At 39.5% G+C, this 12,580-nt stretch overlaps 1 protein-coding gene across 10 annotated transcripts in view; it reads left to right on the top strand.

Moving 5' to 3' along the window:
* The window catches only part of OTUD7A (OTU deubiquitinase 7A), a 108,728-nt gene that overhangs the window by 58,082 nt on the left and 38,066 nt on the right, over positions 1–12,580 (top strand). For all 10 annotated transcript variants that reach the window (XM_071442048.1, XM_071442042.1, XM_071442047.1 and 7 more), the window contains 2 exons: positions 4,352–4,506; positions 5,603–5,757. In XM_071442048.1, the coding sequence (XP_071298149.1) occupies positions 5,673–5,757 (85 nt within the window). In that variant the 5' untranslated portion in view covers positions 4,352–4,506; positions 5,603–5,672. The remainder of the gene's footprint in view (positions 1–4,351; positions 4,507–5,602; positions 5,758–12,580) is intronic.

Genomic DNA, 12,580 nt, shown 5'->3' on the forward strand with positions numbered 1-12,580 from the left:
GAGATCCTTACCTGAAAAGACTGTCTCTTGCTTGGTTTATTCCAGTTCAGGACTCCTGTTTCTATGGACTTCTTGTTTATCTGTGACATTTTTTCCTTCTGAGAAGGTAATCACTCTTAAGTAGGAAAAATGGTGTTATGAAAACCTCTGAAGGTCCATGAAAATACAGTTGTAAAAATCACATCTAAAGATACTTTAGTTGTGTCCTTCATTATAGCTCTATCTTGAAATAATTCAAATATGTAAGCAAATGGTAGACACTTTAAGTAGCATTTCTGAAAATTGCAATGTACCTGCATTTTCAAAATACTTCCTAGTTGGTCCCTGAACCTTGATGGTATTTATCCTAGAACTAGACTTGATGTACTTGAACAGTTCTCTTGGACAGCTGTTCTTTGATGGTTCCCACAGAGCTGAGGATTCTTCAGCAAAGCTTCTTTCTTTCTTTCTCTGTTTTTTCCACCTCTGTGTCTAATGTTCAGGATTGTCTACACAAGATACCAGGGAAAATTGATGCAAATCAACTAAATGCAGGAATTTAAAGAGGGCAGCTTAAGTGCCACCAAGTCCCTGTGTGCACTATCTATTCATAATTAAAATGGTCTCCAGTGAATTCAGTTTAACTCACTTCGAAGGCAAGATGAGCCAAACCAAATTAAGGCCAGCATTTTATTCACAAATGAAAGTGTTTGCAAAGGAATGGATATAGACAAATCCAATCAAATTAATTGGGTTAATTTTCCTGAGTTCCATTGTGTAGATTAAACCTTAGTAATGATGTCTGATTTGAACTTTTACTTTTTGTCTTTTTTGTTGGTCTCCTTTTGTTCCAAACTGATATTTTAGACTTGAGAAGGTAGATACCCCTCACCAAATGCTGTCTTGTAATTTTACTGTGTTTTGAGAGTCCACATTTTAACATATAAATTCCCCACTTTGCCATCAGGTCTAGTTCACAGTAACCTTTTCTTTAGGTAATTATCATCGATTTGGCTTCTTCAACTAATGCCTTTTAATCCAGTTAGCAGAAAAAATACCATCTCCACTTTCTTATGTAGCCTGCATTAACTACCACTTCCCTTAAAGCTGCTGTTCTCCTAAACAAATCTTCTCCACTGAAATTGATTGTTTAATTATAGATTTCTGCTTAATAGTTTAACCTAATAAAGGGTGGTTTAATTCCATAATACTGTTAAGATTGTAGAATTATGGCACTTCCTACAATTGTGACCTTTCAGAAAGAATTACTTTCAGAACCTCAAATTATGCACAAAGAGGGTCTTTCTGCCTTCCCAGGCAGTCAGGCAGCAGGAACATTGCACCTACCTGGGAGTTGGCTGCACCTGTGTGCCTTGGCGGAGCTGCTGAGAGCCAGCAGGGATGTTCAACAGGCCCTGAGCTCTGTCACACTGCAGGGACATAAAAAGAGCCTGGGGGAACTGGTTTAATGCAATTGTTGGGTGTCTCCCTCCATTGGTTTCCCAGAGCACCAAGACTGTGCCTCTTACTGATAGTGCTTATTTCATCCTTTCTTTGAAAATGAGGAAAGTGAAAGATCTTAGTTGCAGCTTAGTCATTCTGTCTTCCTGAGGCTTTGTCCAGTGGGTGCTGTTTTCTCTCTGTTCCTCACTTAGGTTTTGTCAGCTGTGTCTGTTCTGGATGCATGGGATGGGATTTGTTTTAACATGATTGCTTTTGCTTCATTAGTTAGCCCTGTGCATCTCTTTAAGCTTCTTTAGAGAAAAAACCCTTCATGTCATTTAACTGGGTGAAGCCGTTTGCTTTTGAAGAAGTTAAATTTATGTTCAGGTGAAGACTGTTCACCTCCAAGTATGGCTCAGCTTTGAGAGAGAGGTACTTGAAGGAGAAGAAAAGATCAAATACAACTGAGATTGTACTAAATTGATTTCAAGTCCTATTAGCTCATCTTAACATTTCAAATGAATCAGTATCTCCTCTTTAAATACTTTTAAAATTATTTTTCTTATAATATAAAACAAATTATCTGATTTCACTGCCTCTTGTATTTGTGCTGTTTAGAAATGTTTTAGGGAAGAAGTTTGGCCAGAAAGTGAGTGAAAACCAAGGTCTTCCTGTGTTTTGATGGCCAATATGTGTCAATATCCATTCAGTTCCAATTGACATTTGTGTGTCGTGTGTGACACATTAGAAATGAAAACTGCAGGTGTCTATGTGTGTGTCTGTAGTGTTACCCACAGGAGTGGTGTGAGTTGAATAATTGTGTAAGATCTGCTCCGTGTGTGTATTTGAAGTGTAAGTTGTGTTAATGCTCTGACAAGCCATTGAGAGCAAAGGTGGTGCTGATGGTTCCTTAGGTGTGGAGAGACCAAATCCATCTGGGGAGAAATGGGTCTGAGAGCCACCTGCCTTCTGAGTCACTGCCTCCTCTGGAATTTATAATTTATTTTCTTTTTTGCTTACTTATTACACTTCCATCTCAGTGGGTTTTAACAGCTGATAGTAGTTTACTGGCAAAGATAATATTTTAAGACTTTTTCTGTTGGGTTTTTTCTTGTTGTTTTGTTTGGTTTTTTTTAAATCTAAATTCTAGAGGCCTGAGCAAACAACTTCCATAGGGAAGAAACCAGTGTTAGTTTAAATGCATGCAGAGAGGATCCTGCTAACTCTGCTGCTTCCAGAGTGTAGATTCTATGCGGTAATTTTGAGGTGATGGTGACATCATAAATGCCGAGATTGGTTATTCTTTGCTCTGAGAAGGATGTCTATTTTACTGTTTAAAATACTGAAGTAATGCTGATTTTGAGACAACTCATGAATTGGCTTCTCCAAGCTGATACACTTCAGCTCCCCAAACTTATGAGCACTCCAGCCCCCACACAGTGACTGTACTTGAGGGCCCAGCTGGTGCATTTAAATTAACACTCATTATACTACTGAGTCACTTCTGGTGGTGGTCTGAAATGCACCAATGCTTTGTATCATCTCTGGAAGGTTCCTTTAGTTTGATCCATATGTTTCCATCCTGCTGGCTAAGATTAATTTCAATCTTTCTTGTAGTCACTAAAGAAATTAGTTGTGTTCAGTTTCTGGTGATCTTTTTGTACAGATTAGTGCTGTTGAGTACAGTGCGTCTATGTATGAGTCTTTGTTAAGAATAAAAGTAGCATTTTTGTCCTGCATTTGCATTAGAACAGATTCAGTTCAAACAGAGCTTAGATGTCAAATTTGGCCATAATCCATTAAGGTAGTTCTCTTTTCAAAATATCTGCATTCCTTTTTAACTAGTTTCCTCAATATTTCCAGCTTTCCTTCTGTTACTACACTTTCATTAGGATTACCCTTTAGAAATGTTTTCCTTGCACAGGGGTGATCCACTGCAGTTTGTGGTCCTTCACTGAACTCACTCCAATATGTCCATGTCATTCTTTGTTTCAGATCCAGAAATGGACATAATACTCCAGATAAGTCTCACCAGGACTGAATAGAGGGGAAAAGATCACCTCCCCTGCTATCCTCATGTGGCCCAAACATAATGATAGACTTGTATAAATAGTATAAAAGATGTGAAACATGCAGTGGAACAGTGTAGAGGCCTAAAGAGTATGAAGTGGGTAGAATTAGCAGCAGTGTAATCTACCTTTGTCCTGGAAAACATGGAATTGGTATCCAGCAGCACAGGTCTGGTGAGGAGCTGTGAGGGAGCTTGAGTTGTTTAGCCTGGAGAAAAAGGGGCTGAGGGGCACCTGATTGCTCTAGCCTGAAAGAAGGCTGGGGAGAGACAGGTGTTACTCTCTTTTCCCACGCAACAGTGACAGGATAAGAGCACATGGCTTTAAGGTGCTCCAGGGGAGGTTCTGGTTGGACATCAGGAGGAATTTCTTGATGAAAATTGGAATGGGCTGCTCAGGGAAGTGGTGGCGTCACAGTCCCTGGAGATGTTAAAGGAAAGACTGGACATGGTGCTTGTTGCCATGGTCTAGTTGATAAAGTGGTGTCAGGTCATGGGTTGGATTTGATCATCTCAGATGTCTTTTCAAGCCTCATTGATCTTAAATGTATCTTCCAACTGTAACAATTCTATGATTCTGTGACTTTATATCCCACAAACTTAGTTTGTTGGACTAAGTTGGTTTTAGCGGCCAGTCCCCATGGATGAGGCTGAGAAGGACCCCACCCTCCTGAGGCAGAAGGTAAATGGTGTTTGCATTGTAGCAGGGACATGTACTTGCAGAAAAAGGCAATGTCTAAGAAAGCAAAGGCATTCCATTTTTCAGGCTAAGTATAACCAGGTAATGTGCAACATGAAGTAGGAAAGGACTGTTTCATGTGGGGGACAGTGAAATTAATTGGATTCCAATTTCCTTCACAGTTTATTTTCCTAGCTGTGGTGCAAGCAAGAGCCAACCAACATCATCTGCTGCCAATAGAAAATCTCCGTGCCAGACCTTACCCTTGGCACGAGGTAAAGTTGCAACTGAGGCTGTGAGGAGGAATCAATGGGAAAAATCCAATTCATACTCAAAGGTAAACTTTGGCCAGTGAATAACAAGCATAAAAGTAAAACATATGCTTTTCCTTACCTTGTGTATTGTTCAATTTCCTCCTGTTTTCTTTGCTTTGCACTGTTTCAGCAGCAGGCAGGCATGGTTGAAGTATGGAAATATGCTTAGGATGACTGTGTTTTAAATTCCAGCTGTTTTAATAGCTTGCCTGGCATGAACTCCTCTTGTGGTGACTGCTTTAATTTCTATTTTATGTTTGTAAAGAGCATTGCCTAGAAGGAAAAGATTTCTATTTTCAGAAATGAAAAGAAGATGCAAAATGCAGTAGAGCAGGCATATTTTTTTGTTGGCCATGGATTTGGCAGGAAGAATTCCCATGTGAGACATTGTCACATTTCACTTGGGGCAAAATATGATCTGCTTCCTAACAGCTCCCTGGGTGATTGTGCCACCAGGAGAGCACCCTGGTAAGATTGTCCCCCACAGACTGCTCATAAACATAGTAAAAATTGTTCAGCAGCTACAGCCATGGTCACCAATAAAAGGAAATAAAACAAAGAAACCTCATAAAGTACTGTATTATCAGCTACTATGAACATTGGTTTAGCCACAGTTCTAGAAAATGAAAGAAGAAAATTAACTCCATCCCAGCCAGACTCAGCACAGCAGAGAATCTATAAATTACAGAAGCTGTATTTGCAAGGCAAATAAAGGAACAAATCCTAAGCCCTGCTGTGTGTGTGTTAGTATTAGTAAGGCAGAAGAGCTCTAGACATTTAAATCCTTGCTAAACTTCAGTTTATGAGCAGTGACAATGATCTGGTGATTGTGCTTTTAATAAACCAATCTTATGTTTAGCTGAATTGGAGTCAAGTTGCAAAGCTATTTATGAGTTGCACGTAAGAAAAATCAATAAAAATATGAAATATTAGGATAGAGAAAACCTTCCAGTGTGAGTGACCAGCAGCTCCAGGCTAAGGCAGAGATGGATGACAAACGCTGTATATTTTAATATGCTGCAAGCTTTTTTAATAGTCTTGTTTAGGGAATAGAGGAAAAATGTGGTTTATGTCACCTGGGAGTATATTCGAAACCCTGTTTCTTTTTCTCCTTGGCAGATGGAGACCTTTTAGCCAGCCGGTGAGTCCAACTCCTGCTGCATGTCTGGCAGCACCTCTGAATGATCACATGACTCTTGATATGGATGCAGTCCTGTCAGACTTTGTTCGGTCCACAGGGGCAGAACCAGGTCTGGCCAGAGACTTACTAGAAGGTAAACTTCTTGGACCCTACCATTTCCTGTGCTCACTGCTTGCTTAAACCAAGAGCCAGTCATAACAAGAGAGCTCTGGTCCAAGGAAACAGATATTTCTTGGTATTTTTACCAAGACAGCTCTTGTAATAAGCTGACCATAGATTATACTAAGGCAGGTGTTTTAACAGAACTCTTAAAAACTTCTTAGTATTAGATTGCTGTGTTTTAAGTTACTAAGAGCCAAGCCCTATATGTTTACGTGCCAGTGAGAGAAGGGAGGAGACTTTAGCTGAATTTTCATATTCAGCTGCCTGAAAGTAGTTATAAAAGTTTCTCCAGTCACTGTATTTAGTCTGAAATGGATTTACTGTACAGTGATAGAGATACCAGAGGTATTTTTGGCTCCCAGTGGTTAATATGCATACCTGAACTTTACAGCATGGGAGCCAAGTGGCTAGGTTGAAAAACAACTAAGAAGCTGTATCAGAAAAATAACTGTCTATTTATTCATTCTGTTTTAGTTGTTTTAGGTTTATAGGCTTAAAAGTGGAAAGACACCATTGATATTTGAGAGCATTTCATAACAGCTGGGTTTGTTCATTTCTTCTTGTGTTGGGCTAATAATAATTGTGAAGATGGGAGAGTTGGAAAGGCGTAGATGGTATCTGCAAATTGCAAGGTGGTTCTGTGGGCTTAAAACTTCCATACTGAACTTGCCTCCTGAGAGGTTTGGGGTTTGCTTTATTTTTTTTATTTTAATGTGCTCTAAGAAATTGTGTTAAATCAAAGTAACTGAACAGCTTCATCAGACATGAAAGTATACCTTGTTTTATGTATCTCCTTTTTGCAAGAGCTGTTTCACTTTATGCTGAAAGTTTTTCATTTTGTGGTAAGTTCTTCCTTTACTCTGGGTGTTTTAGTAATAAGACATGATAGATTATTAACACAGAGATGCACACAATTCTGCAGCATTTCCCAAGTCATCTGGTACATGAAATAAAACCTTGGAATGCCTAGCAAGGAATATTAGCATAGGCTTGCTATATTTAAGAGCCCTCTGTTTTGTCTGACTGATTTGATCAACCTGTCATTCTCGCCTAGAGTCTGTCTTAGTCTGATGGTCTTTTAGAAAAAGAACATGAGAAGTTTTTTCTCAGCTATATCAGGACAGATTGTCAGATATTGTGCTGATGGAGTATTGGCAAAATTTCAAAGGGTTCCTACATATCAGAGGTCTTTCAGAAGAGTTACTTACCTTTTGTCCTTTCTATAAAGAGCAATGCTTTCAAATAAATATCGAATAGAGTTTCTTTGTGTTGTACTTCTCATTTCTGTAGATGAATAGATCTGCATTGAGCATACTAACAAGAAATAAGCCATAAACAATCTAATTATTCTGACAGGCTAATAGACATATGCATCTGCCCCAAATAATTTCCTCCTACACAGGAATTTCTCAAAGTAAAAGGGATTGTTGCTAGTTCCGAACAACATGTGCTCAGACAACCATTTCAGCACTTGTGGCTGTAGCTACATTTGGTGTAACAGCTTCTAACACTGGTCATATCTTGTGCTGGGAGGCAGTAATTGATAGAGTGGTTTTTCATTTGTTTAAAAAAGGCATGACGGGGACTGCTGCCCTCACAGCATTGAAACCCATGGAGTAGCTCCTTAACAATAATATAAACAATATTCAGAAGAGCAACCCACCCCCCCCTGTGATGCCAATGCCTTGTACCTGGCTTGGGAATGATGATGTCCATATCATCAAACTTCAAAAACATGTGTGCACAAGTAGTCCTCAAAATGTTCAAGGTTTGGTTGTTGATAGCCCTAAAAATTATGGTCACAGTGAACTTGGAGCCAAAAAAGGCTTGTGCAGAGCCTCATTTCCATGAAATTGCAGGTTTTGGTCAGATCTAGTATGACCCCATGGCCCTTTGCTCTTTATGACTTGTTCAGACTGAATTTTCATAGTGTGCTCCTATGGAGTAACACCTCCTTTTCAGAGCCAATGCTGTTTCTTTTGTTCATCCCTGGGGAAATTTCCTCAATTTCACTATACTGTAGATAATCAAGGATACCAATTTCTGCTTCCTTATCCAATCATTTTAACATATTAATTGTTTTGCTTTGGTTATTTCCTGCTACGTCCCCAGCACAGTTGTGCACAGTATGTGTTGTTCATCCCAGCAGCAACACATACTGACTGTTGTGCAAATAGCTAGAAAATCTATACGTTGCATATAGATTTTCTACATTGCCAGAAGCTGTCCTAAATGTTGGCTCACTTAATGTTTCTATACTTTGCCTATCCTGCTGGGTAAAATCCCTGCAGTTTTCTTCTGCTGGGCTTTATACTGAGTGCAGCTGCTTGTCTCTTTATCTCAGAAAACATTCTGCTGGTTGTGCTTGACATGAATCTTTCAGAAAGTGTCCATTCTACTTTTGAAATGAAGAGGCAAAGAGATTTAAAAAATAATAGTTATGTAACATTTTCATGGCTAGTATCTGGTATAAAAGTCTAGTATTGGACTTCCATATTTATTAAGCTGCTTACAGCTATTTCAGATTAATTATAAATTAATATTCCTAAATTTCAATTATGTATCATTAGCTGTACCAATTCTGTATTACTGGATTATACACACATGCGCTAAACCATTTGTTACTTAGAAATGTTATTTTCTAGCTTTGCTTTCATTTTTGGATGATTACTTACTGAGTCTTTCATGTTTCATTTCCTATCTCTGAGATGTTGTTTGCCACTTCCAGAGGTTTTTGCCTTGTTTATGTGCTCTCAAGAACTGAAAGCATTCTTCTGTATGTAAGGTGATGAAGAGTAGAAATTATGTCTTTTGACCCTTCACTGGGTCTGCCTTTTCAGCCTTTCATTCTCAGCCTTTGCTGATTTCTATAAAAACAGCCTAAAAAAACCCCTCAACTGAGTTATTAATATTGACAGAGCAATTTGACAATAAATGTGACTCAAGTGACAGAAACAACAATCTCAGCAAAACAGTTTGAAAAAAGCCTGTGCTGGCAGCCATGTCTATCCCTGCTTTGGGCAGGAGTGAATTCAGAAGTGGATCAGCCTCATGTCACAGGGAAACAGGAAATCAGCTGCGGGACTCTCCAGATGTCACCTCTCTGTGTGCAAGGCACCTTCTAGTCACTGGGAAAACTCCTTTGGCTCACTCAGCTTTGGGAATGTTCTTAAGCATAAACTGAGAACTCTGCATGGTGGAGAATTAATTTCTCTTCAGCTGTGTGAGCAACAGCTTCCCCAATAATAAGGAAAAAGGAGGGCACATCCCTTTCCCTCCTGGATGGTCTGGGCTGGCACCTCGATTCTCTCACACATAGAGTAACAGTAATGCTGGTGTGTTTATGTATAATCTACTTAAAATGTGGCCTAAGACAGAAAGAAAACCATTAAAGAAAATAGTTTAATCTTTAAAACAAATTGTACTGTATGTGGCTCACTGTGTCAGGGCTGTAGGTGTGGATGAACTCAGAGATCACTGATAAATCAGGAGAAAGCAGCTCAGTTTTCAGGGAGCAGCAGGTGTGCAGGCAGTGCCCCCTGGAACAGAGGGGGAAGGCATAGGATGAAATACTTTAAAATGCCAACAGTGTAGGGCAATCATCAGGTACTGGAGGATTTGTGAAATAATGTATTTAACTGAAAACTTGCCCTTGTATAAATGGTTTCATTTATTTATATAAATGATGTGGCATTTCATCATTATATAAAAATAACTGCTGTCTATTTCCAGCTTCAAACAGCACTTAATTGAGGGATATATAGCTGAACATGAACTCAGGAACTGGGGCATTGGCTTTCCAGTCATGAAATGTGAGCAGGAAAGGTGACTAACCCCATGGAATAAGACAGAACTGCAGTACAGGGACATCTCCTCAAAAGAACAATGTATACAAGCAGAATTCAAAGAAAAGCATGTAATTTATAGAGAGGGAGAGAGACATTTACAGTGCTGTCATGTGACTGAGTTTACAAAACTAACTCCCCAAAAATAGTCTCTTATTCTCTTCTCCCTCAGATGGTTCCTTTTTTAGTTCTCTTGTGGAAGGCTTGGCAATGGGAAGAGGAAGCTGAGCTGCTACTAATGTCTCATTAAACAGGGAGCAAAACTGTCATTTCCAGCTGCCTGTTCAGTTTGGACTGACTTTGCATTCTAGCAGAAAATGAGGCATGTGTTAACAAAATGGCCTTGCTTTGAATGGCCTTTGAGAGCATGGACCAAAATAAAATCTTGTTTTAAAGCATATGGTCTAATTTTATCCTAGTTTTGTGTATTAGTTTTTCAGAAGGAAAAAACCGCTAATCTGAAGTTCTTCTTACCTTTTGCCTCTAAATATTTGTTAATCTACTTCATGCCAGACAGGAAGCAGTGCCTGCATTTAAACTGAACTTGAGGATTGCTTTATTAAGAGTTGGTTTGTAAGAACAGACTTCTTTGCATTAGCCTGGGGTGTTTCTGTGTTGCCTTCAAGTTGCACTTACAGTGCATCTTATAGATACTTTCTTGATGCTCAGTGCCTTCCTCAGATGATTCTTCTCTAACTGAAAGTTAATTTGTTGCCCTCTCAGTTGATGCTGTCCCATAGTGGCTGTGTCCCTGTATTGGTCCTGTTTCACTCCAGGCAGTGTTTCATGTCCCTTTGAACATTTCCTCTGCTGAAGTCCTGTCTATACAAGTTGTTGCTGCAAGTTGCCTTTCTTTGTGGTTCCCACTATTCAGATCTTTCCTAGTTCCACATCTCAAATTGCATCTTTTCCAGTATTTTATTTATCATTAAATCAGGAATTTCGGTGATCTTTCAAATATTCTTTTAACATATTGGAGTAGGTGGATATTTGAAAGTTTAGAGGGGGAGGGAACGATGTAAGAGTTGCATGTTTGCTTTTCCTACTAATTAATGATAAAATCCTCTTGGTTTTCATTATACCTGATTTAAGAAGTGAAAGACAACAGATTTATTAACTATTACAACCCCACTAAGCTATAATGTTTTAGCCAAAACAGTACAAAGCAAAAAACCCAAAAGACTAAATATTACCATGTTGCTCTGGGGTTACAGCACTGGAGAATGCCCTTGTGACACTCCACCTGGAGTGCTGCATCCAGCTGTGCTCTCCCAATGGACCTCTCAGGACATGTCCAGAGGAGGCCATGAAGATGCTCAAAGGACTGGAGCACCTTTGCTGTGACACCCTTGGGCTGTTGGGGATGAGAAGTCTCTGGGAAGACCTTGGAGCACGTTCCAATACCTAAAAGGGCTCCAAGAGAGCTGGAGAGGAGCTTTTGACAGGAGCCTGAGTGATAACACAAGGGAATGGCTTCAAAGTAAAGAGGACAGGGTTTAATTAGATATGGGGAAGAAACTCTTCCCTGTGAGGGTGGTGAGGCCCTGGCACAGGTTGTTCAGACTAGCTGTGGCTGCCCACATCCCTGGAAGTGTCCAAGGCAAGGTTGGACAAGACTTGGAGCACCCTGGGACAGTGGAAGGTGTCCCTGCCCGTGGCAGAGGCTTGGAATGAAATGATGTCTGGGGTCCCTTCCAACCTAAACCATTCTTGGAGTCTGTGTTTTTATCAATGCTTCTAAGGTGAATCCTAGTTGTGCTGTCCTTTAGTACCTTGTTTATTAACCCTCTGCTAATCTAGTTGGAAGGAAGTGGCTACTTAGACCATATATTGTTTTATCTAAATCTTTGTGTTTTTCTTCAGGCTTATAATACCTCCTGTTGTTATTCAAGGAACCATTATTTAGGGCAGAAACTTCACAGTGTAGCTGTGTTTATTTTTGAATTTCCCTTTTATGTAGGTGTCTGCTATCTCTGACACTAACACATCAGTACCAGCCATCAGCCACAGTGTATCTTCTATTCCCTACTCAGTTGCACTTTTTTGTTTGTTTTGGTTTTGTTTTGGGTTTTTTGTTTGTTTTTTGGGGGGTTTTGGTTTTTGTTTTTGGGTTTTTTTTGTTTGGTTTGGGGTTTTTGTTTTGTTTGTTTGTTTGGGGTTTTTTGTTTGGGTTTTTTTTTTTTTTTCTCTTTTGGTTCTTTGTTTGGTTGGTTTTTGGGATTTTTGTGTGTGTGTGTGTTTTGTTGTTTTTCCTCCGAACAAGAAAGACTTTGTTTCAAAGCAGAGACCTTTGAGCGTTGTTAAATTGCACACCTGCTGACTCCCATAGCACATATAGTTGTTCAGGAAGCAATTGCTCAGTAAGTGTGTTCTTTCTATTCAGTCAGTGAGTTGATTTGGTTCCAGCACCCTGATAATGATTTCACTACCTGTGTTTTCCAACCAACTTTGTGCTCCTCCAGCTTTTTTGCTGACTGATGTTCTCTGGCCATTTGAAACTGGAAGCCTTTCCTGCAAACCTACTGTGTTGGTGCTGGTTTGGAGCAATCAAATTGTTACTGATCCAGAGCTGCTAGTGGCTTATCTGATGTGATTGTGTGCACTGAAATAACGTTGTTATGCCTCTGAAATGCCTTTTAAAATAGAATAATATGTCATATAAACAAAGAAGCAGTCAGTGAACAGCGTGCATCAGATAAGTAACAGTGAAACAAACATAGCAGACAATCTAAAAAATAGTCTGTGTTGGTTTTGTCTGTCAAATTGCAACAAAAGCTTTTACTTGACTTAAATTAATTGATGAAATTATGAAAAATCAATTAATTGCCTGTTACTTGTCCTTCAGGCATAACCTCTGTGGGGGTAGGAAAGACTGGCCCTTTCTCTTGGGTGCCTGTGCAGGAGATGGCAAAGAAAGTGAGAGATGTGACAGAGAAGAGAGGGTTGTGT

This window comes from Agelaius tricolor, unplaced genomic scaffold (genome assembly GCF_023055355.1).
Source record: "Agelaius tricolor isolate 1412-34295 unplaced genomic scaffold, bAgeTri1.0.p SCAF_16, whole genome shotgun sequence".
Taxonomy (NCBI): domain Eukaryota; kingdom Metazoa; phylum Chordata; class Aves; order Passeriformes; family Icteridae; genus Agelaius; species Agelaius tricolor.